Consider the following 25,867-nt stretch of genomic DNA (forward strand, 5'->3'; position numbering starts at 1 on the left):
AGAGAGGTGAAAGGACTTGGAGGCTAGATAATTTGCTCGCTTTGAAGAGTAAAATAGGGCTGAGAAGATAAGTTAGTCAGGAAAGCGACTACTGTACAAACATGAAGTCCTAAGTTGGATTCCCAGAACCCACATTTAAAACACACAGATGAGATATGATGGTCCACGATTGTAATCCTAGCACTAGGGAGGCAAAGGCAGGTGGATTCCTGGGGCCTGCTGGCCAGCCACTCTAGGCCAGAGAGAGACCCTGTCTCAAAAAAGCAAAGTAAATGGGACCTAAGAATGATATCCAGTGTCAATCCCTGGCCTTCTCGTCATGTACACACAGGTACATGCATGTTTACCCACGTGCACATTTATGTACAAAGAAAAGAGAGAGAAAAATAGTAATGTAATTGAGTTGCCTTTAAAAAGGGGTCCTATAACTACTTGAGGGAAGCAGTTGAGTTCTTTGTCTAAGGGGTGATGTATGGGCAGGCTTCCCAGAAAAGGGTGTTCAACAAGGTCAAAGATCCAAGACCTTTTCTTTCTCACTCAGGGGACATCCTCGTGATGAACAACAGTTTTAATTTATCTGGTTTGATCTTAAGAGTTTATATTAATAAGTGATACCTTGATCAATTAAAGGAGGCCCTCCTTCAAACTGTGTTGATAACTGGCTCCTGCTTTACTTTTCCCAACAGATAATCCAGCAGGCCGGCCAAGTTTGGTTTCCAGACTCTGCATTTAAGACCTATCAAGCTATCAAGGACTTTAACCGTGAAGGGCTACCTCTAATGGTCTTTGCCAACTGGAGAGGCTTCTCTGGTGGGATGAAAGGTAACTGATGCGCCAGGGAGACAGTGCTGTGGGCTAGGAGGGAACCAATGATTGCTAGGCAGAGGCTCGGGGGCAGGAGAAAGAGGTTGGTGGCAGAATGTCAGTAATACTGGTCCTCAGGGCCTGATGGTGCATGCCTTTAGTCCCAGGTGGAGCTCTGAGTTCTATGACAGCCAGGGCTACACAGAGAAACCCTGTTTCCTCCCCACCCCACCTCCAAAAAATTACTGCATAATCTAGTGTTGTGTAGGTGGGCTACTGTTGAAGATTCAGCTTTCATAGATACATGTTAGAGCATTCAGGTGGCCCTGGGAAGTATTGTTGAACTGGTTTCTACTGCTCTTTTCTGGACATGGTCTTCACTCACATTACTGTCTAACGTTCTTGGATGACCAAGACGTATTCTGAAAGTAGCAGTAACTGCAAGAAAATGAAAAAACTATACTAGAGACTGGCTGTTCTTTGGCAATTTGGGATATCTTTTTATTATCCACCAACAGCCCTAGGCCTGTGACTCCAGCAGATTAGACCATTAGTATAAAGGCTGTAGTCCATGCCATGGGAATTTCCTAATGATTAGGCAGCCAGTGTCACCATTAACTAAAAATTCTCCATGAACAGAGCCACTGTGGACAGTCCAAGGAGAGCCAAAAATGATTACCTCATCTAAGGATAGACACCCACAGCCATGCAAAGGCCAGCATCTGCACCTACAGGCTGTGGGAGTATGCCGATGGCTCCATCCTTCGTCACCTCAGGATTCTGAAGGAATAGATGGGATGGGGAAAGAGAAGGAGCTGACGTGCCGAAGTGATTGAGATTGCTGAGATTGAGGAAATGCGAAGTAATGAGCCCTCCATAGAGAATCTGTGCACAGCTTAGAACAGGAGCTGCTCTGCTTTCTGAACGGACGGGGCTGCCCAGGACAGCTCCCCTTCGTAGGTTCTGGCCATGTGTGAGATGTATTCACAGTTTTTTGCAAATGATGTATCCTGGCCTAGCCAGACCTCATTGAGAAAATGAAAAGCTGTTGCTGTTTTTGCAGTCATCAAAAAGACCGTTTTTATTAGAGAAATAGCACTTTCCTGGAGAAAGCTTTTAGTGTACATTACAGCTTAATGCTTATGTACTTTTTAAATGTATCTGGGGGTTTTGTCTCCATGTATTTATGTGCATCACATGTATGCTTGATGCCTATTGAAGCCAGAAGAGAATGCCAGATTGCCTAGAACTGGAGTTACAAGTGTTTGTGAGCCACCACGTGGGTGCTGGGAGCTAAACAAGAGAAAGAAATGCTCTAACCACTTAGCCATCTTTCTAGTCCCACGTGAGGACTTTAATTTTTTTTATTATTATTATATTTGGTTGTAGGGAGGGTAGGAGGAAGGGTCAAAGGACAACTTGTTGGTTCTTTTCTCCCATCCTCTAGGTCCTGGAATTCCAGCCCAAGTTGTCAGCTGTAATGACAAGTACCTTTACCCACCAACCTCAGTTCTGCTGCTTGTTTTGGCATCAGTCCCTTATATTGATTGTTAAGCCCTGAAATATTTAGTGCAAAATTAAGATTCACTGAAGGCAGGCTGACTGGTACCACATTCCGTAATTCTAGTACTTGGGAGGCTGAGGCAGGAGGATTGATGTGAGTTTGAGGCCAACCTGGACTACATAGTCATACCTGTTCTCAGTGTGGTGTGGACAGGTTATTGAATCTTTGCACTAGAAACTGTTAATTGTGATCATACTGTCGTCTGTAATCACAAGCTCTCTAAGAGATGTGTCAAATTTCTGTGCACAGTTTACATGAATTAAGGTCTGACTTAGGTAAATCTCCTTAAGTGACTAGCTTTAAAAAAATGACTGAGTTGATAGAAGAATGTAGATCCATCTCTTTTTTAAGTGTGTGTGGGCGGGGTGCATGCATACCACAATGCATTTGAGAGGCCAGTTCTTTCCTTTAAGTGAGTTTGGGATCTTACTTCCTCGGATTTGCTCACTGAGGGCCTTCACACCCTGAACCATCATACCGCTCTGGCTGGCCAGAGTCCAGGACCAGAACCAGTCAGCTTATAACATCCTCGGATATCCTGTCAGACCCAGCGCTTGTCTATTTCCCCTCCCTCCGAAATGTCTGTGGTCACTGTAGGGACAAATGGCTAGAGCTCAAAATGAGTTTTGTTTTCTTTTTCCCTGAATATGAGAGTAAATTCAAAATTAGCCTGATCTATGTAACTCCTTGTCTCAAAAAAAGTTATTTTTTAATTGTGGTAAAAGATACATAGTCCTCGTTTTAACCATTTCTGTGTGTACAGTATATTGGTTAACCACCTTGATAGAGCTGCTTAACAATTATTAGAATTACTCTATCTCACAACTTTATCGTTCAACATAATCTCTGCTCACTCAATGATCCCTGTCCCTGGTTGGGAACGGGTTATTGACCTAATATAGTCCAGAGCAAAGTTCTCTCTTCTCAGCTCAGGTGCGATGCTCCCCCTTTACGTGTCACACGGGTCACAGAGGCTTTAGGGGAGATAGAGTTCTGTAAGCACAGGAGGGGAGAACACTCTCAAGTGTACCCACAGGTCAGGATGCTTCTCACATATTAGCTCATGGGAGAGGACCTCAACGGAGAGCCTCTTGTCATTCTCCACATCCCTTGGGGAGATGTTTGCAGTTTTGGTTTCAATACTAGCTGGGGATTATGCAGGGAGGGAAAATAAACAATTATGCCATCCCTCAGTGCACACAAACACACAGCCAGGAGCCGACTGCACTGTGGGTAAAATGACTCCAAAATTGTGTGTAATGAGTAGGAAAAGATTAGAGACAGCTCTTGCTATGCTGAAAATTGACATTAGTGGAGGGAAAAAAAAAAAACTCTTTACTAGTCGGCCTAGGAGGTCTAATTCAAGCAGTAAAAAATATAAATAAATAAATAAAAGCTTGTCAAGATGGTATTGGTGCTTTTTTTCCAATGAGCTCTATCTGGCCGGAAGGCTATTCAGCATAATGCAAAATTAAATTATAAAAACTGGCTGAATATTTAGATGGAGGAGCCATTTGGAAGCAGTTTATTTAGACGAACCGGCAATGACCCACAACAGGGAGACATCAAGCGTGAAATTTACTAGAAATTAGCACCAGGGTCCCAGCCTCAGCGTGAACAGCTTGATAGGATGCAAATCCCAGTGATATTAGGCCGCTCGCTGCCGGTGCTACAGGGTCACTCTCAGTTGGCTTTTCATGTTATACTTATTATTTTTTCCTAGGACAGGTTATAAATAACAATAAAAACCACATTTATTGAAAACTTTAACTGGAATGAAAGTCTATTTTAAAGTCTCTGACTACTTGGATGTTGAGATACAATGTCCACTGGCTGTAATGAACTCAGGAGAGAGATTACATGTATGCAGCTGGTGTGCTCCTAGTGTTTACCTCAGTGCCTAACGTAAGCTTGCCTAAGCCAATAAGATCTGTTCCGGTTTGCTAGTGTGGGGCACTTCGGAAACACTTCCACACCCAACTCCCTTGTTGGTACACGTGGCTGCCACAGCTTGGCCATGGTGTGTAAGAATAAAGGCCCCAGGCAGAGTTGATCCCGGGGTGCTGGGTGTAATCACCATTCATGCAGATGTACCTTCCCAGGATGCTAGAAAGCTCCTTCCTCTCCAGTGAAGAATGGATCAATATTTCCGTTTCCAGTCCAGTTGCATTTCTCAGGCACCAGAACGACAAGCAAGTGTGTGGCTTTAAATTTCCCTGAACTGACTCTACCTTAAACCCTTGGAGACCCCCTCCCCTGATGTTCTTAGCTAAGTCTTCATTTCTTCAACTGTGGAAGGGTTTCAGACATTTGTATGTCAGAACATTGTTTCAAAATACTTGATTTGGGGAAACTTGAGGTTCAGTATTAGCATATTAATTGTAGCTTTGCTATGTGGTTGTATTTGAATAGCCTATTTGGGGGTGTTTTGACAGTTACGTTACAGGTCTGTTGGTGTTCCAGGGGAGATAGAAGTGTTATTTCAGCTCCAAGCTTGGCAGCTTTAAAGAAGCCTGAAGTCCCTCTCCTTGTCAGATTTAGAGCTTGAGGACATTTGTTTGGCAGCCAGACCCAAGCCCCTCCCTCACATAACTGAGTGCCATCAGTACAGCTCCTGCCATCTCTGAACGTAAGGGAAATCCAGGCCACATTTAGATAGGTTCATCCCCTCAAGTCTCTTCTGGTTTTCATGGAGTCAGCCATTAGATGTTAGAGGTTCCTCTCAAGCCTCCCATCTTCCCAAACAGTTAAGATTGAGTCAAGTGAGGCAGGAAAGTGGTGACTTGGAGGTCATAAGTTTAAAACTGGGCATGCTAATACATGCTTGTACTCTCGGCATTCAGGAGGCAGACAGGAAGTTCAAGACCAACCTGGGCTACGTAGTGATACCCTATCTCAGAAGAAAAATTTCATTCGAATATGTCTCTGTAATTTACTCTTACTTAACTATGATTCCTACTGCTTCGCAGTAACATGGATATAGGGAAAAGATAAATATTCTGATTATTAATGTGTCTTTTACCTGGGCACACAAGCGTGTATGTGTGCAGTCATCATTCCTGGGATACAGTAATCTACTCATCAACAAAAAGGAGAAACCAAAGTCCTTTTCACTAAAATGAAAACTTTTCACTTAGTTTCATTCTAACTTCCATATAGTGTGATGTTAAGTTGCATTTTGTTTTGTTCTGTTCTGTTCTGTTTCCGAGATAGTGTTTCTTTGTGTAGCCCTGGCTGTCCTGGAACTCACAGAAATCTGCCTGCCTTTACCTCGAGAGTGCTTGAATTAAAGACACGCACCACCATGCCCAGCTGGTGTTTTAGTAAACAAATGAAAATACAAGAAAATCTTGCCCTTTGGAGAGTTAGCCATTGACCGGATGGACAGACAGGACAGGGGTAGATTTTGATGGAAGTATGCTGTAAGGAATATAGATGAGGAAAATGGCTGTAAACCTTGTCTTTGTTTACCTGTAACTTCATTTGCTTTCAAGTCAGATGACTTTTGTTCCATCTTCTGCTTCATTTTCATCTTTTATCTATTCTTCCATTTCTCCTCGGTGCACGTACCAAGAGGGCCACTCCTTCCTGCTACTTGTTCTGAAACTGTACTCTTGGCAGTACTGAAAAATGTACTGCTAATTACACAATTATTTTATTATGTAGCACTAGTTGAAATATCCACTAAAGAATTAATTTAGTTAAAATAATTTGAACTGAGCAATTATTTTCATAAGCACAGAATTAGCGTAAAGCGCTTAAAGTCCTTTATTCCCGCTCTTCAGACAGCAGTTGTGCAATTAGCAGTAAAATTTTTTTTTGGTCTTTGCTTTCCACCCAAAGAAATAAATGTCTTCACTCTGATCATATATACAGAGTATATGACCATACACACTCCACATAGAGTAGGAAATGTATCTGGGGCAACTTGGCATTTCTGAAGTCCTCACAGATAAACCAGGTTAGAGCAGTGGTCAAAGGCAGGTGTCTCACAGGAAACTGTGCTCACTGATGGTCTGAATAGAGAGACCCATTTACTCTGGAGACCATGGCAGTTTAATTTGCCCGTAACTACAATGAAAGCAGTTTCTATCTGGCTTGCTCTTAACTTCCTGAAAAATGCTTTTTTGCCTTGGATTTCCAGAATTGATTTATTCCAAATTGAGATCCTCTCTGGGTAGGAGACTTTGAACCCAGTTGAACCTGTTATTTGTTGTTTTGGGAAGGATCCTTTGTGGCTTCAGTGAAGTGCTCATTAAATGTTTGGACTCAGAACCCTAAAACTAGCAATGTTCAAACCTTACGGATCTGGGAAACAGGAAGCAGCCCATAAAGCCTTGGGAAATGAGTGACTGCTCCCAGGGCTCTCTCCTCTGTGTACCACGGGGCTTTGTCTGCAAGTCGCTCCTAGCTTTTGGGGGACTACAGAGTATTCTCTAACAGAATGAAAAGAATGTGGCTATGCGAGATTTCATGTGAGTGTGCATATATAATTTTTCTCACTGATATCCTAGAAAATAAAATTATTAAATATTTTTTCTTATATTCTTTCAAAAGTATGTATGCTTGTTCACTCATTACCTGCTGACCTTAGGCACTGAGTGTGTTTTAATACTGGGCAAGCCTTTGTATGTAGGGATGAAAAGTCCACAGTTTTCATCTTATTTTGAAATAAGGTCTGACTAAGTTTCTCAGGTTGAGCTGGAACTCACCTCGTAGTCCAGGCTGGCTTCATAACTCACCACTGTTCTCCTGCCTCTGCCTCCTAAGTACAAGGGATTATGGAACTATAGGTGAGCCCTACCACTCCTGGCTTCGGTTTTTAAGGAAGAATTCCTTTTGCAAGACCCATTGCCATCAGCTGCATATTTTAAGAACTCATTGTATGCTAAGAATTGTGAAAGGAATAGAAAGAAGCTGGAATAGTTCCTTCCTTCAGAAAACTTAATGTAGTGAGAGAGATCACATATTGACATGAAAAATACTTAACGTTTGTAGAGCAAGTATGAATTAATGTGGTGAAACCTGAATCGCGAGATGCAGGGAGGATATAAAATGGATATTTAATCGTGGGCTTTGCATACTGTGTCCTGTGAAAGATTGCATTTCTGTCTTGTGCTTTTGAAGCTCCTCCGAAATCTTGAGTGGGGTACAGGTGGAGGCATCAGTCACTGTAGCCTTCGGGATGGCCACAGGCCCTGTGGTGGCTGGAACCCTAAGACCTGTCACTTCTCCCATGAGCAACCTCCTCATGGAGACAAAAATTCTGTTTTCTGCATGCCCCAGAACATGAAAGCTCTGCTTTGAGAAGTTTGATTGTTTCTAATTTGTTTCATTCTCCGCAGATATGTATGACCAGGTGCTCAAGTTTGGTGCTTATATTGTGGATGGCTTGCGGGAATGTTCCCAGCCTGTGATGGTCTACATTCCCCCACAGGCTGAGCTTCGGGGTGGTTCTTGGGTTGTGATCGACCCAACCATCAATCCTCGGCACATGGAGATGTATGCTGACCGGGAAAGCAGGTATCATGCCTTCTTTATTGCATCCCATGCCTTCTAGCTGTTGCCACCCCCTACCCCTTGGGAACATTATAGTCACGACAACTTCATTTTAATCTGTCCATTACTAAAAGAATCCAAGGTGAGAAGAATAGGCTTTCTAAACAGTGTCTGCTGGCACAAGAAGGAAACCAAGCTTGAATCAGGTTTTCTCAGTCTAGTCCCCCATCACAGATTATTTTACCACAAAGTCCTCTCTCTCTTCCAGGCTCTTCCAAACTCAGACAGAGTCTTCCTTCCCATTCTCTATTTGGATATGCCTCTTAACAATCTCTTTTTGGGGCAAAAAGGAGCTTTAAGGAAGACTCAAATGTAACCAAGACTTTTAAGGATGTGTGTGTGTGTGTGTGTGTGTGTGTGTGTGTGTGTGTGTGTCTGTCTGTCTGTCTGTCTGTCTGTCTGTCTGTCTGTCTTTATTAAGATTTGTTTTTATTTATATGTGTATGCATGTGTCTGGGAGAGTGTATGCCATGTGTGGGGGCTATCTGTAGAAGTCAGAAGAGAATGTCAGATCCCTGAAACTGGAGTTAGGCAGTTGTAAGCCACTATGAATGCTGGGAATCAAATACAGGTTCTCTGGAAGAGCAGCAAGCATTCTTAACCACTGAGCCATCTCTCTAGCCCAGTTCTGGAGTTTAATCCACTAATCGTAGATAAATTTGGAGTGGTCTTTGCTCTTCTGGGATTGTCTCTCCTGTTAATGAGCTCGCCCACACTCTGTGACTCCAGACCAAAGCTGCCCCCTTCTGTTTGAGTCCCGGGCTTCACTCTGACATTCTAAGAGGCAAAGAACTACATTTATAAGTCACCCCATTCCTTCCATCCTACCGCCAAAAAGAGAAAAAACTGCAGAGAAGCCCAGATCTATAAGAAAATAGCTCTTGAAATTAAAACAAATCAAGCCAAGCATCCTCTCTTGTGTTCACAGTGCTTTCCTGAAAACATCAGTGTCATTGTCCATGTACATTTCTACCTCCCATCATTGGATTGAAGCACCCGCTTCTGTCTCCCCAAACTGTAGCCTTCTGCTTCAGGGGTGACTTAGGGAAGCTCCCTAAGCTGACATTCTACATAAACTAGTCTCTTATTTTTAAGCCCTAAGCTGTCCTCTGATAACAGGTCAGAGGGATAGCTAAAAGCATCCTGCCCAGTGCTATGGAAGTTAGCCTGGGAGTTTCTTATAGTAAATGCTAACAATATTCTGACACCAGAAACCCTGCCATGAACACTTTTTTCGTTAAGTCCATTAAGAAATATCTATCTAATGCCTCCCAGCCTGGCCTAGTGTGTGTGCTTCCAGAAGCACATTAGCAGCTATGGTACAGGACAGTCATTACCAACACTACTCCATACCCTATATACGCCCTCATGTATGGCCCAAGTACTGGGGGTGGTTTCTCTGCCAGGGTGCCTACCTTTTGGAATTTTTTAGTTTTGTTGTTTTTTTCTGGAAAACAAAAATGTGCTGCCTGTCACCTTCACCAGCTGTCAGTGGTGGAGCCTGTATTCTCTCTCTGACGGAGACCTACTTGTGTGGTAATGAGAACTATCTTCCTTGCTTTATGCCAGGCCTCTCTTATGCCTCACTTCGATACATCTTAGGTGCCTGCTTTTTTCCCAGGGGTAACTTCTGGGAACCATGGGTGACCAAAATTGTAATGAACCTATTTCCTGTTTCACAAATTGTAACCGGCCTAATTCTGTGTCTTCCTTCCTCTAAACTCCACTGTTTTGTTTGCTTTCTTGCATTCAGGGGATCCGTTCTGGAACCAGAAGGGACAGTAGAAATCAAATTCCGCAAAAAGGATCTGGTGAAAACCATGCGTCGCGTAGACCCAGTCTACATCCGCTTGGCTGAGCGACTGGGTATGTCTGCTTGTCCTGGCAAATCAATGAGCCATTCAGCTGATTTGTAATGAGTGCATTCGTAGGTCAGGGGAGGAGGCACTGAAGCATGTGATCAAATTCACGATGATCTTTATTTACCGTCCTCTGTACGGTAAGAACCCGGTAGAATGAAATAGTGTGATAAGATAGAAAGTGGGCACTGAAAAGAAGTCACATGATCTTCCTTAAAGGGCAGATAGCCCACTTACTGGGATGATGTTCTCGTAGAGTATCATTAACTAGAAGTTGTTTTGGAAGGCAGGCTAGTCAGGTAGAGAATGTCTGTGACTTAAATATTTCTTATTTCTGCTGTTTCTTGGACAGCCTCTCTCATTTCCAGGGGGTTGAGAATCAGTGTCACATTATAGAAAAGCTGGTGTCTACCCAGACAGTGTTCTGAGGTCAGTGTGCACAGAAAATGGAAGTAAAGACTGCTGTCCGTGCCTCCGCTGTCTGCAGCAGCGTGCCCTGAGCATTTGCACGCCATGCACCCAGCCAGGGCCTGGGGCTCATTTGTTTCAGAGCTCTGGGAAGGCACTTGTGATTAGAGCATGAGGCTAAACTGTGAGAGCCCTGTGACAACTCTGAGATTTTAAGCACTGAGCAGTTTTCTCCCATCAAGCCACTTGCTATGTCAGTAAAAATTGTTTAGGTTTTGTTTTGTTTTGTTTTAATGTAGTTTTTTTTTCTCTGAAGGAAAAGAGAGAGGGGTTAAGTTTAAAAAGCAGTACAACCTAGTGAGTAGAAGAGCAGAAATATGCTAGCTCATTTATGCTCTAAGGAACAACTTAATAAAATTCTCTTTGGAGTCTATTATCTTCATCATGTGGGGTCAGAAAAGCTGCCCTGAGCACCTGTTGTGTGGAGTGGAGCAGGTGAAGGAAGCCTGGCCCAGGTTGCTTGCCAGAAGTGGCGACTTGAGCCACAATAATCCCTGTTTGTGCCCTATTGTCAGCTGTCAGCTAACAGCAACCAAAACCAGCCCAGCCGCAGCCTGACCCTTCCTGGGGAAAACACATGCAAAGGGGAACTGGCAGGAGTTGTTCTGAAATCTACTACTGCCAGATTTGTTGAGGTGATTTTCCCTTTCTTTTCCAAACAGGATAATTACCTCTGACCAACCCCATACACTTTAATTAAAGTGACTGCAGCCTGAGAGCAGGTTACTTACAACTGTACACAGGACGCTCTAAAAGCTTCAGATGCTGATAAGCATCTCACTTAGGTGGCTGATAACAGCCCCGGCATCCAGTGAGGTTGCTGCTGTTTTTACCAATAATTCTGTACGAAGGCAGCAATGCCACCACTGTAGGACACAAACAACTGCCTAATTTTCTTTCATTTATTTTTTTTTCCTCTTTTTTTCTTTCTTTTTTTTTTTTTTTCTCTCTCTCTCCTGGTTTTCTTTCTGGCCAATTTAAAATTTGTCAAAGTCGGTCTTCTTCTGGATCACTGCCCTTTGATATTTCGCGCACTCCATTTGCCACAAACAAGCCGCAGGGCCGCAGTTCATGCTGACTCCAGCAGAAGCAGAGAGAGCCCCATTTATCTTGCACTGCCTGCTGAATTCCTACTCATTAACTGGGGGTTCACTGCCTCTTTTTAACCCCCCAATGGCTGTTATCATCCTTTTGAGTAACAGGGTGGTAGAAGGAGGGATCCTCTCCATGTTTGCAGAAGTCCCGGGTGCTGAGGGTGTGGGGCCAGTGCTTACTTCCCCTCACAGGACTGGTGTTGCTCCCGTCTCCATCCAGCACCTTTGGCTGTAGGAACGTGTGCAGTGGCAAGAGAGGAGATCCCCGAGTGATGGCCACTTAATCATTTGTTATGAATCACCTCATTATCAATTTCCTATTCATGCTGAGGAAAATCATATTTATTTAACCTTGACCAAATAATGGCACTCAAAAAAGAATCTGTACCCAGCACTCAGGAGGCAGAGGCAGAGGCAGGCAGATCCCCAAATTCAAGGGCAGCCTGGTCTACAGAGTAAGTTCCAGGGTAGCCGGGGCCACCCAGAGAAACCCTGTCTCAAAGAATGAATGAATGAGTGAATGAATGAATGATTAGATGGATGGACGAGTCCATAGTCTGCTAAATCTGAAGCAATCTCTGATTCCTGGCATCTTGGAAACACGAGTGGATGTGGATTAGAAACAACTGTAAGGTGTGTTTCTCACAGGTATTTGCAATCTCTCAGAGACTGCTCAAGTATAGTTACGACACAGCAGATTGGCTTGGATGAGCTACAGCACAATATAAACCCAGTCTGGGAGAGGTGCAGTGTCCTCTGGCTTCTCACAGTGCCCACAGCCAGACACTACCAAATGCCTTTTACAAAGTCAGTGAAAAATGACCTTATTTTCTAGATTGCAAAACTGAAGCAAGAGTGAAGATTAAACAAGGCTTCCAAGACAAACAGTACGTGTACGTGAGAGCACAGAGCAGAATTCTCAGTCCCTAAGCTGAATACTGAGCCTGGCAAAGTCAAACAGGGATGCTTTCCCATTGTGAGCTAAAACCAGCTGCACAGGGAAAATCTGATTTAGGTAAATGCCTATAGGAGTGGGTGTTATCGTGTATTTCTGATCTCCTTCCAAATCAGCCTCAGTACTGGGGAGCACCCACAGAGTACCTAAACAGACCTGTGCAAACTGATTAGCTGCACAAAATTACAATTTACTCACCAAGGATATAAATAATAATTTCTGAATAGTTTACTTCATCTCTTCCAAACTGAATTTGATAGGTAGATCAAGGGAAAGAGCTAAGGGTTGAAACCAGGCGCTTACATTCTTAAATGAGCGTTTGCCATTTTCTGTGACTGGTTTGCAGCTCTACAGTAATAACAGCATATGTTGATTTCTGTTTGAAATGAAATAATTGCCCTTAGTAGTAAGTTCAGATGGCAGGATGTTCCATCACTGAACCAGTTCTGACCCTGTGTTCTCAGATGCGGCAGGCCTTGGTAGTTATTGAAGGGTGGATTATGTTCTACCATTTGCAGCTTAAGGGAATCAAATTCCTTCTCTGGAGTCTGGGTCCTCCAAGGCCTTCTGTGTCTCAATATCATCCTAGTGTTGCCTCTCGGAAGACAGCAGAATGGCTGGGGAGAGGAGTGCTGGGCTAACTCTGCCTCTCCTGTGTTGTAAGATCTTTACCAGAGAGAAACGTCAAATTAGTTTAGATGGAGAAGGAACTATCCAGCCCAAATACAAAGAAATTATTAGTACCCAGGTGTCCCTCTTCCTCTGTACACTGAGCACTTGGGCAAAGGAGTCACATAGGGGACCCTCGTTCTCCATCATGGCCCTGTTCCCAGACAGATGGGCAGCTTGCCATGTAGCTCCTTAGCTCTCCCTGTATGAAACCGCCCTGACGGCTAACAGGTTCAGTACCTTGCTGGCCCTTACCTGCTCTTCAGGCCTAGCTAGGATCCAATATGCCTAATAGGCTGAGGTACTTGGTACATTTGGAGTATTGTGGCAGTTGGGGATTTGCGTGTAAAAACTTCCAGATGCCTTTCTCCAAAGCTACATCTTTATCAGCAAGAATGACCTGAAAGGGATTATCTTGAGTGATGGAGATTCAGGGGTTACTGTCAAAAGTGTGTTTTCCCATCTCTTCAAGCCGTTAGGAACTGAGAAGTCATGCTGCTTGTCTGAAGCAGAATGAGGCGTCTTTGCGTAGGAAGGTGAGATGGGGAAAGATGTTCCAACCTTTGTACCTTAAAAGTGGTGTCTCACCTGGAGTGCATGGAGTGTCCTTTGTGTAAGGAAGCTGAGAAGACATAGTTGGTGGCCGCTAAAGCCACACCCTTCTCACTTTAAGTCTCAGCCCATTTAGCTTGATGTAGTTAGTGAGACCATGGCATTTCCACCACCTTGCCCCTCCCAGAAAGCCGTGATTTACAATTAGGACTGGGCAGGGATTTTGTAAACCCAGGCTTCTCTCCATTTGAAATCTGATGTAGAATATATCCAAGGCCCTCTTCCCTTCTTGTTCTTAACTGGCCCAGATCCATGTATCCTGACCTGTCAGATTTAGGGAGAGAAAATAGCAAAGGCCAAAGAGGAATCCCTCTACCAGGATTCAGGAAACTGTCGTTCCCTCACTTTCTCATGTTGATATGACTGCTTGACGGCAGGGGCAGGACTGAAAGGAGAACTAATCATTTTTATTCAGTTTACTGTAAGGATTGTCTAAAATATGAGTTAAGATATTATTCACACGATTGCAAGGAATTTCTGGATTTGACATCCCTTGGGAAGATTACAATTAGAGCCAATATGCAATGCAGTTGTGTTTTAGTAGGTGTGGCCCCTTTTTAAAAAAAAAGCAAACATAAGAAAGTAGGACTGTGGAGTTGGGGGAAGAGAAACAGATACATTGGGAGAAATCATTCCCATTACAAAAGGATGATGTGCTTTACCCAGGGACTTTCTGCAGGGGTCCTTGTAAATGGCTCCCGTGGGGCATTTAAAACAGGATCTAATTTACAGTTTCTCAAGAATGCTTTTGTGGCTTTTTTTCTTTTTTTTCCCCCTTTTAAAGCATACCTACTAGGACTGGGGAGATGGCTGCTCTTCCAGAGGTCCTGGGTTCAATTCCCAGCACCTACATGACAGCTCACAACCATCTGTAACTCCTATTCCAGAGGCTCCTGCACCCTCACACAGACATACATGCAGGCAAAACACCAGTGCACATAAAAAGTCATTTTAAAAAAACCACATTACATATATAGACATACAGAAATACTTTTTTGTGATTTTTCTTACTATCCTCATAGAGGAATTTTTTTTCCAACATAGAAAACGTGATTGCATACTCTTCTTCTTGTGCTACCTTTGAACCAGAGGAAGAGTCCAGTCTTTGTGATTTTTCAGTAACAGGTTTAATCGCTGTGGCATTCAGGAGGAGCCTTGTGGGTAGGGTAATTCAGCCCTTAGCTCTTGTATATCTTACGTTTAGACAATCAAAGCAAACTGCTTTTTTTTTAATCTGCTAATTTGCAAACTGCTTTTTTAAAGAGAAAGAATAGTCTACAAAAGTTAAAACTAGGTTTCAGTTTACATAGGCCTTTTAAAAGACAAGTTAAGAATGTTTTTGATTTTTAAAACTTTAATATTATAGAATATATATATATATGTATATATATATATATAACTTTATCCCCATTTCCCAGATTAGAATTATAAATGAGAAGTCAAACTTGGATGAGAGGTGAGCTTTCTGAGGGTCATTGTTCTAGGCTTTAAAACCTACTCCCTACTGGTCCCCCAAACCCTACTCCTGGGGTCGTATCTGGTAGGGCCGGCCCTCTTCTACCATCTTCTGTGTTAAACAGCTGCTGCAGAAGCCAGCTACTCCATGTGCACTCTTTGTCCTGCTTCAGCCTGACAGGCTGCTGGACCTGGATACCTGTAGATCAGTTTAAGCTGTTTTAAAGACCTAGAACTTGTGGCCAGAGAGATACGTACTTGTTGCTATTCCAGAAGACCAGAGTTTGGTTCCCACCACCCACATGACAGCTCACACCATCTGTAACTCCAGTTCCAGAGGCTCTAATGGCATTTCTGACCACTGTAGGCACCAGGCCCATGTGTCGGGCACATACATACAGATGAAACACTAATTACATAAAACAATAAATGTTAAAGACAAAAGAATTGAAGACCCAGGACTATGGCTGGACTCGGTCGGCTACCAGTGCCGGCTCTGGCCTCCTGGCTCTGCAACATTTGGCAAGTTACTTATTGTCTCTTAGTCTCCTCCTCTTTGAGGTCATGACCTTTCGGGGCTGACGTAGTAAAGGAAATGGCATCTCAGTGATGTCAGCTCTTGACCCTTGATTAGGCTAGTGATGACTTATATGCGTTTTACTCTTTCTCTATGTTAATTCTTGAATTACAAGGTTTGGCTTTTAGGGTTTCATGGGAACTTTTGATTCTGTGAAGGGATAGGAGTAGCCTACCTTTCTCCCACTTTAGCCTTTGCCTGAGGCAGGATTCTGAAGAATGGCTTTTCTCTGTAGAGCATATTCTCTCTCTCTCTCTCTCTCTCTCTCTCTCTCTCTCCCTCTCTCTCTCTCTCTCTCTCCCCCCCCCCTCTCTCTCTCTCTCTCTCTCTCACACACACACACACACACACACACACACACACACACACACACACACACACACACTTTCCTAAAAACCCTGAGGCCCTGCAGTCTGGCTAGAAAAGAAAGAAAACCATTCCAAGATATTTAATTGTACAGGGAGCTTACAGGATTGATCGTGAGCTTAGCTTTTTACAATAGTCCAGTGAATAAGAAATGCTCCTGACAAACGATCAATGATAGGATAATCACTCTTTATCCCTCCTCATTCTTACCTTCTTTCTTTCAGGAGAACAGGGTTCAGAAGTCAAAAATCTTTATAGACGCGGCTTTTAAATTAAGCAGAAAATAGACATTGACATATTTGTTAATCTCCCCTAAATCATTACCAGAGCTGGCTGCTCTGCTGTACAGGGGAGCGGGGCCCTCAGTGCACAGCACCCACTTGAGAGCAGCCTTCGCTCCTAGGACATAAAAGATTTAGAGACATTTTCCCTCAAAACAAAGCACAGACCCTGGGCCTTCTTACATGCTTAAGACTTGTCAGCGCCTCTCCTTGCCCTGTTTCTTTTCTGAAGTAGCCTTTGGGGAGTAATGCTTCATTTTCTGACTCCTGGGTAGACAAGGGGACAATAGTATTATTTCATTATTCCTTCAAAATTCTAGACTATTGCAATTGGCCCAACCTCCCCCTTTCCTTCAGTGTGGTAAAACCATCAGCCTGCTTCCAGAAGGTTCTCCTCAGCCTGTAGTTCCTTCTCCTTCTGCATCCAAATGTTGAGGCTGCTCTTAACTCTTTGCAAACACAAGGAACCTATTCTCCAGCTACTGCCAGGAGATCTGCTTAGACACTTGCAGGACCACTACTGAGAAGAAGCGCAGGCTTGGGTGTGGCCAGAGCCCAGTGCAAATCCAGACTGAGTTGCTTAACTGCAGGCGCCACTTCACACTTCAGAGCCTTTTTTTTCTGGTTTCAAAGTGGAAAGGTGGGTATAAGGATCAGAGATAATATATAAGAAGCGACCCGGAAAATACTTGAAGCAGCAGGTTAACAGCTGTACGGCTCTATATCTGAAGAAGGTCGGGGGAGGGAGTATTGACTTATGACATAGATGATCTTGAACTCAAGTGCAGTGCTTGACACAAAATAAATGCTCAATAAATTATGTATGGCCCATGTAGATGCATTGTACATTCAAGTACAGTGTTGGCTGTGTACCCAGAGAAATCTTGAAGAGTTTGGAGTTCCCTGTTGAACTGTCTTCTCAGTCCTACCATCCCTTGGGCCCCAGCAAACTGTATTTTTACATCCTTGACTAAAACAGTAGGAGAAGCTACAGACATTGTACAGAGTAAGGCTAAGATGGCTTAGGCCTCCTCAGTAAGTCTCCACTGTGCCGTAGCCTTCTGAAGTGGAAGGGTCCACCACTATTGAGGTCTGGTCTTCTCCAGGTAAAAACAGCGGTGTGGTGCTGTCCAGAGCCTCTGAGAAGTCCTGGCTGTCACTCCATTGCCCTGTGGCCTTGATTAGTCACAAAAGTTCTGTGTCTCAGGGCCTTCCGTGTGTGATGCTAAGACCAATCCAGCCTTAGAGTTGTGAAGATTAAATGGGGCCTGAGGCAGAGGTCAGTGACTGTACTCGGTGTGAGCACCCAAGGCCCATGGGGCTGGACCTGCTTCTCACAGGTGTCAAACAGGAGGCTCTGGGCATCCAAAAAGTCCCTTAGAATGAGGCTTGGTGCTAGAGTCCCATCCCTGTCCTTCTGTGTGGCACTTCCGGCTCACTTGGCAGCCCTGGGCCGTTCACAAGCATGAGATTCATAATGGCGTAAGAACAAGGCCTGCTTCCACACAGGCATATGCTGAAACAGCTCTCTCTTCTGCATCCCGTCACCTGGGCTGGTGACAGCAGGACACATCAGGTTGTCCCCAGCACCAGGCTGTCACCTGCTGCTTCTTCAGCTGCATGCACTCTTCCTTTCCTGGCAGGCAGGTGCAGACCCATTCTGAAAGTGATTAGGGAGGATCACAGCCACCATACCCAGACTAAAGCCTGGCTGCTGAGGGGGCGGCCGGCCTGGTTCTAAGGAGCTAAAGTCTGAGCAAATGAAGCCCTGTGTGTTCTGCACTTAGCAGTCCACACATCTGCTCTGCCCTCCCCGCCTGCAGTGTTGTCGCCTGGTCAGGGATTGGGAAACCGGGGATAACACATGGAGCTGGCGCTGCTTGGTGAGTTGCACTACTGCGAGCTGAGGCGTGTCCACAGCTGGCATTGGAGGCTGTGAAGTGCAGCAGCCTGCAGCGTGGTGCACAGCAGCTTGGTGCACAGCAGTGTGGTGCACAGCAGCGTGGTGCACAGCAGCGTGGTGCACAGCGGTTTCCCAGGCACCTGTTGAGGACATGGTAAAACCAGAGCTGCAGGCCTGTGCTCTGGTCTCAGGGGAAGCTCTCCTACAAAATACTGCGCTTGCACTGGTCCATGCACCAGTCCTGCCTGGGGATAGAGGAGCCTTGCTCTAGGGCACTGAGCTGATGAGAGAGTCCAGACCTCTGGGTGGTTAGTACTTCACCTGCTCAGAAGAGGCCTGGACAGCAGAGTTGTCACCTCTGCATTCATACTTGTGACCTCTATAGGACAAAGAAGACACATGGGCTCCCTGTGACAAAGTAAGGACAGGACTACCATCTCATAGTCTGTTCTGCATCAAAGACTTAGTGATGACAGTGGAAAGCCAGGCCCTAGAGGAAAGGAGGGTGGCTGCATCTATGGCAAGCTTTCTGGTCACTGCTGAGTGTGACAGACAGGTTTATGTAATTGCAGGCACCCCAGAGCTAAGCCCCACTGAGCGGAAGGAGCTGGAGAGCAAGTTGAAGGAGCGGGAGGAGTTCCTAATTCCCATTTACCATCAGGTAGCTGTGCAGTTTGCTGACTTGCACGACACCCCAGGCCGGATGCAGGAGAAGGGTGTCATTAATGTAAGTAACACAATTGCCATTTCTGACGTGTCAGAGCCTGTAAGTGACATAGGCGCACAAGCAGGGGGCTGTGAGGGCCAGATCAGCACAGCTTATGCAGATCAAACCATTTCCCCTTTTCTCTGTCCCCTGTCATCTAAGACAAAACGATTTAGGTTTCCTTGGAGTCCTTACCCAGCTCTGAGGATTCCAGTAGGAAACTGAGTGGTGTGTGCCTTCGTCAATGGCATCAGTCCAGGTGACCCTCAGACTGTGGATTACTACACGGTCGAGGTTATGGTGACAGCTAATTCACCTTTGATCTGCATGAAAAAACAGATTGTTACCTTTCTAGTTCTCTGGGGATTCAGTCTCTTGCTCAAAACCACTGTGAGGCCTTGGATAGCATTTGGCAGGCTACTGGCTATGCAGTATTCTGTGGTTTGCTGGGAGAAAGAGGAGAGGTGGGGAGTTCGGGCCAGTTTTGCAGTGTCCAGGAACTTTCTGGAGAGCAGCTTTTTATGCCTGTGGGGTTCCTTCAGATTGAGTGCTAGTGCTACAGTGACAACACTAATTCCTCTACGCTTCTGTGTGGCTAGGATATCTTAGATTGGAAAACATCCCGCACCTTCTTCTACTGGCGACTGAGGCGTCTCCTGCTGGAAGACCTGGTCAAGAAGAAAATCCACAGTGCCAACCCTGAGCTGACCGATGGCCAGATCCAGGCCATGTTGAGACGCTGGTTTGTGGAAGTGGAAGGCACAGTGAAGGTATGAGGCACCTACTGACAAACCTGTGCAGTGCCCCTGAGAGTTACAAGAGCTGACACAGAATCCTCAGGCCTTCCCGGGCAGGGCGTAATAGAGGAACCTAATACCCCAACCCTCTCCTGTTTATACATAGCCAAGTGCTGTGCTATCAGATCCTGTTAGAAAAGCTCGAAAGGCCTGTCTGCAGCTACAGAGTCATTTAGCAAACCGTTTGTAACACAACACACTTTACCCTGGGGGCTTAGCAATGAGACAGTATTCCTGCCTACACAGGCATGCCATAGCTTACATGTAAAAGTCAGATGACAACTTGAAGGAATTGATTCTTTCCTTTTACCATGTGGGTTTCTGGGATCAAACTCAGGTCTTCAGCCTTGGCAGCAGGTGTCCTTAACTGCTAAGCCATTTTGCTGGTCCTATTTTATCAGGCTATTAGGCAGATATACTTTGTCATTTATTACTTGTGTGGTCAAAATCTTTGGTGACTGTCAGATATTGATGGAAAGTGGCTGGTGGCCTTGTCCTACAGAGGGTCACTCCAGTCTCCTCAAAAATGCTACCTGGAGTCTTTGCTAACAGCCTTTCTCATCAAGAAGCTGTAAGACTCACCATCAGTTTTAAAGCCAGTGATGTGGAGTATTCTGAAATTCACCTTTGTGTTAAGTCTGCCTGTTTCTTTATGACTGGGAAGCTTCTTGGATAAATATTTCAGATGTGCAGCAGGGGAGTGGGACATTCTCTGACATTTGGTTCAGGTTAAGGTCAGTCTCTGGCATCATAATTGAGTGAGACAATTTTGTCAGTGGCTACTGGCAGCTTCTAGTGGAAGTTGGCATTGAAAGTCATGCAAGTGTAAAATAAGAGGTTGTTCTCCAGTTAAGAGTGGCCAGCTAGGTAAATGGAGTGTGTGTGTGTGGCCCATACGCCTCCCTACCACATTAGTCACTAATGGACGTGCACAGCCTCGGTGGGCACAAGGATGAGGAAAAGGAATAGCTTCCCTCCAAGCATGAAGTGAATAGATAGGTCCCTCGCTTGTTCCTTAGTGGCATCCTCCCAGGGGGCAGCGTGTCTAAAGAAACCGCCATTGCTATCTCTCATCAGTGCGAGCTTTATGTGCATAGGCTCCCGGACGGATTGAATGCAGAAGACACTGCAGGCACACAGCTCGGGAAGAGGCTGTCTGCCCATTAAATACCACCGATCCCTGATAGTTACTATTTCCTTTGCCCATGTTTACAGAAGATTGCATTCCCCATGAGCTCTCCTGCCAGGGGACAGGAAAGAGAAAGGAAGGACAACTGAACCTGTGAAGTCAGGGCATGCCACTTTGAAATCTCCTGCCACATTCTGCAGGCTCAGCAGGACCTGGCTAGTGTGGGATAGGTGATAAAATCGGCAGCGCCCTTGAGAGAAGAAAGTGTTGTAGTGTTCAAGGTGTAAGCGGCCTCTGCAGGACCACCTAGAAGCTGCCTGATGTTAGGAAATGGCTGAAGCCCTCCGTGTGTGGAGGCACACACAGCCTTCAAATAGTGGCAGATTTCATGTGCTGTTTCCCTCAAGGGCAAAGACCAGTAGAGTCTTTGAGTGCCAGGTCTTTGTTGTGCACAGGTCATGAGTGATACGTTTATTCACCGTGGTTTGTACTGTTTTCCCCGGGCAATGTGAAACTTCCGTTTCCTTAGAGACCTTTGTCCCCTGATTTCTAGGATTCTGCTTGGATCCACTGGGCAGTCCTGTTGGAGAAGTTCTTGGGTTTATGGCTCACGTGTCATTGTGGTCAGAAGCAGCTTTGTAACTACAGCTCCCTAAGGAAAAGCTTCAAGAGCTGTGGTTTGAGTTAGGTTATGCAAACAGCACGTGCTTTCTGTTTTTATTTCTAGCTCCACAATTTGAGGTATGCAGTTCTCCAACAGGCTGATTGGTTCTGTGCCTGCAGACTCAGACAGGAGAAATCACAGTTAAGACTTTTCATGGAACAGTGAAAAAAAAAAACAAAACCAGCAGGTTTTGAAATCTCACAAACTGAGGTTTCCAGTTTTACATTTATTTGCTTGGACACATTATTTGAATCCCTTTTATGTAAAATGGGGATAATGTTTATGGCGTCACAGGATTTAGTGGGTTAACTGTCAGAGGCAAAGCATATTAGAAGTTACATAGCAGCCAGGCATGGTGGGGCATACCTTTAATCCCAAAACTCAGGGATGGGATTTCTGTAAGTTCAAGCTAGTCAGGAATACATGGTGAGACCCTGTCTCAAGAAGGGAAAGGGAAAGGGAGAGGGAGAGGGAGAGGGAGAGGGAGAGAGAGAGAGAGAGAGAGAGAGAGAGAGAGAGAGAGAGAGAGAGAGAGAGAGTGTGTTAAAGCGTGAGACTTGGTCATACTGACATATCCTGGAAGGGTTGCTTGGCTCACAACAGTGTCCTTAGGGCTTAGTATCCTAATTAATTCTAAATGTCCAGAGTGACCTGCTTCCTCTGATTCAGGATTTCTAAATGTTATGGGATCTTGTGTTGCTAGCTCTCTATTGCCTCAAGCACCCACAGATAGTTCAGTGTACCTGGGAGAGGTGAGGTGAGGGCAGAATGGTGGGGATTGCCTGACGCAGCCGTGGAATCTAGCAAGCCACTGCTTACTTGATCTTTCTGTGATGTTCTCCAAAGCTTCTGAAATAAATCACCTTGCATCCTGGGTGCTGGAAGATCATAACCTTGGAAACATTGATATATTGTAAATAATCTTTCTGGGGTGTGTGTGTATATCCCTCATCATCCCCCAGGCCCCTCCACAAACACCAGGTCAGGTGGCTCCATCTCTTAAGCAGCCCACACAGTGGAGCCATTCGTAGCCACCAGGTTGTGCCCTAGGCACTCCCTTGGCCTTGTTCTCCCATTGCTTAGGGAGAGCTTAACAGCTGTCCAGTGCATTAGAAACGACCCTTTTCAAACAGGTCGTTTAGATTTTGTAAGCTAGACTAATTATTACATATAATTAGCAGGGTTGAGTGGGGCCTGAGATACTTATCCAGTGGTGCAGAAAGAGAGAGTGTCTGCTGAATGTGTATTGTAAGACAAGCAAGTGTTGTGATGTTTAATTACTATTTTACTGATATTAAGATGCTCTGGCTGGGATATCAGACAAGTGGGTCCAGGATTGTCATGAGGCTAATAGCCAGCATTTCAGACTTGTTTAAAATCTGTAGTAGAGAGCTACATTTTATAATTCTAAGGAAGAACATAATGACTTTTCTCCCTTGGAACAGAGGTGGCCTGTCCTTCCTCATGGCTGGAATGGTGAGTTTCATAACTTTTTTAAGGCAGCTTGCTTTTCCTAAATGAAACAGAATAGCTCAGAGCAGAGAGCATGATAGACCTCTCCCAGACTGATTCAAACAAAACAGCACTGAGAATACACAAATTTGTTTTTGTTTTGTTTTGTTTTTTGTTTTGTTAAAAGCATAGTTGGTTTTCAGCAGCTCTGTCTTCATGTACTTTGGGCTTAGCGGCGTCATCCAGTCGTGTCTGGATAAGCAGCATGTGTCATGTGCAGGGTCCATATTTTCTAAAAGCTTGGAATGCGGTGCTGTGGTTCAGCCTGGGAATGGCTGTGAAATGTTTAAACTCCTAGCGTCGTCTGTGGCTGCAGGAGGGGAGCAGGAGTGTGTACTCTAGAGGGTAGCCGCCTTCTCCAGTGTGGTGTGTGAGCATCGTTAGAAGCTGCCGTCTCGTTAGCTAATGCATTACACCAATCAAGGAGAGCGATCTTAAGCTACAATTAATCTGCTCCCTGGCATATGTTGATAGCAAAGCATCATGCTGTTTCTTAATTAAAAGCAAACGGATTAAAAATGATTAATAAGAGTATTAAATATTCTCCTAAACGAAAGGCGTTGGGACTCCTGAGTGAGTCTAGTTGGTTTTGTTTGGTTTCCTTCCGAAGCTAGGCTGCCATTGTCTTAGTTTTTGCACCTCTCTCCAAATCCTCCTGAATCGGGGAAGGTGTGCAGTCCACAGGCCACACAACTTTTAATCGCCAATGACGGAGATGTCCAGGTTTATAAAGGTGGCGGTGTCTACAGTCCAGGCGTGTTCATCCATCTGGCTCCTCCTGGTCAGCAGAGTCTGCCTCAGTTTCCCTATTGCAGACCCTCAGAGGGGTAACACAGAGATGGGGAGGTCCCAGCTTGTTGTGTGAGGAGAGCGGACCTCCATCAGATATGCCCAAAATGAGCAAGTCTGGAGCCAGGCAAAGAGGTAGACAGACTTCTGGAAAAGGCACACTGCTCCTGAGGCCTGGGAACATGTGACCCAGCTGTGGTACAGCCAGGCACAGCCAGCTCACCCGCTAAGTCAGGGGAGGACGTGAGTCTGAAAGGAACCACAGGGTCTCACTCTGTACCCTTGCCTCAGTGTAGCCCAGGCTGACCTTAACCCTCTCTCCTGCCTCAGCTGGGATAGTGTGAGCTACCACACCTAGCAATAAATGGTGTTTTTTAAGTATGGTATCTGTTAAAAGACAACCCAGTCTCCTTGCTAACGCCAGATGCTTCTTGGAATGTTCAGTCTGTACTGTGTAGGCCCTGAGGGTGCAGCTGTAGCTTTTGTGCCATTGCTTGTATCTGGGTTTCCTGAAGCCACAACACAAGCCTCAGAGTCCCTACAGTGCCCACCTATTAAATTACAGCACCAAACTCATTGTCATTCTGACTTTGACTTCGGTTAGTGATAACAGAAAAGGGTAGCGCACCTTTAAATGACGAGCTTTGTGGTTAATTACCCAAACAAAATGACATAAATATGAATGAGCCCTAATGGTGGGACTTGGTTTTCCGGAAACCATTAACAAAACGATTCCTAAATGATTTGTAAAGAAATGAGAGAAGAGAGCAAGGAGAAGGCTATTAGGCTTCTAACACTCCTGAGTTATTATGTAGTCAGCTGCCTCGGAAATACTCAAGCCAAATGATCTCGAAAGAAAGGAGGCAAGAGGTGGGCTGTGAGAATCTGAGGGCTGCAGACTTCTTGACCCTCTGCGGGGCTCTCAGCTCGTAGAGTGGGGTGGCTTTCTGGCGTGGTGGTAATACTGTAGCACCAAGATGTCTCTCATATCAGCAGCTGAGTTCTACTGGGTTTGTTGTCCTCTGAGCCCTGCTCCTGTGTATCTGTATCAGCACAGCAGGTGAAGCCTTGTCAGCCACATCTTGCTAAGACTGGAATGGCTCTTGAGAATCAGTTGTCTCTGCTCCTCCAAAAAGAACCAGCCACACACACCTTTCCCTCCTGGTCACACTCTTAAGTACCCTGCTCCACACAGACCTACTGTTGTAGAACAGTAGATGCCAGAGCCTCACAGGACAGACTCCTGCGTGAGCATCTGAAGGTCAAAGGGAGACAGATGAAGGCGGCTTGCCACTGGGAACCTGCCCTCTACATCCAACCAAACAGAAAAGGAGAAAGCTTTTGGGATGCTAGGCAATTGGGTGTTTAGGCCTGACCCCTGGTGTTTGACCAAGACTTGTGTGTTTGCAGGCTTACGTCTGGGACAATAATAAGGATCTGGTGGAATGGCTGGAGAAGCAGCTGACAGAGGAAGATGGTGTCCGCTCTGTGATAGAGGAGAACATCAAATACATCAGCAGGGACTATGTCCTCAAGCAGATCCGCAGGTGAGACCAATTGCCAGGAGGGTCCTCGAGGCTAGAGGGCTAATTTCTTTAAAATAAAAAGTTTAGAATAGGACTGGAGAGATGACTCAGTGGTTGAGAGCACTGACTGCTCTTCCAGAGGTACTGAGTTCAATTCCCAGCAACCACATGGTAGCTCACAACAATATTTAATACTCTTATTAATCATGTAGTGGGATCTGATGCCCTCTTCCAGTATGTCTGAAGACAGCTACAGTGTATTCATATACATTAAAGAAATATTTTTTAAAGTTTAGAATAAACTCTGAGATAATGCTGTCCTGACCTCTGTGGGTCCCATCTGGAACTGTTGTAGTTGACTCACAGATCCGGATTCAGCCCCCAGACACAGCTGTCTCAGGACACCTTTACTCATGGGTTCACTCTAGGTACAGATATTCAAACCAAGTAAATGATTCTAGAAGGAGGGAGGGAAAACTGACATCTCCTGGGAGATGTCCATAAAACTGTTGGGAAATATATTACTTAGAAAAACGTCACAGAAGTAAAATCTGGTACTAGTAATTCTCGTGTTGTTT

At 45.0% G+C, this 25,867-nt stretch overlaps 1 protein-coding gene across 9 annotated transcripts in view; it reads left to right on the forward strand.

Annotated features, from left to right (window-relative positions):
* Nucleotides 1-25,867, forward strand: part of Acaca (acetyl-CoA carboxylase alpha) — a 262,262-nt gene that overhangs the window by 233,371 nt on the left and 3,024 nt on the right. For all 9 annotated transcript variants that reach the window (XM_039086752.2, XM_039086753.2, XM_039086758.2 and 6 more), the window contains 6 exons: nucleotides 687-822; nucleotides 7,714-7,891; nucleotides 9,681-9,793; nucleotides 18,739-18,893; nucleotides 19,472-19,642; nucleotides 25,174-25,310. In XM_039086752.2, coding sequence (XP_038942680.1) covers nucleotides 687-822; nucleotides 7,714-7,891; nucleotides 9,681-9,793; nucleotides 18,739-18,893; nucleotides 19,472-19,642; nucleotides 25,174-25,310 — 890 coding nt within the window. The remainder of the gene's footprint in view (nucleotides 1-686; nucleotides 823-7,713; nucleotides 7,892-9,680; nucleotides 9,794-18,738; nucleotides 18,894-19,471; nucleotides 19,643-25,173; nucleotides 25,311-25,867) is intronic.

This window comes from Rattus norvegicus, chromosome 10 (genome assembly GCF_036323735.1).
Source record: "Rattus norvegicus strain BN/NHsdMcwi chromosome 10, GRCr8, whole genome shotgun sequence".
In the NCBI taxonomy this organism is placed as follows: Eukaryota; Metazoa; Chordata; class Mammalia; order Rodentia; family Muridae; genus Rattus; species Rattus norvegicus.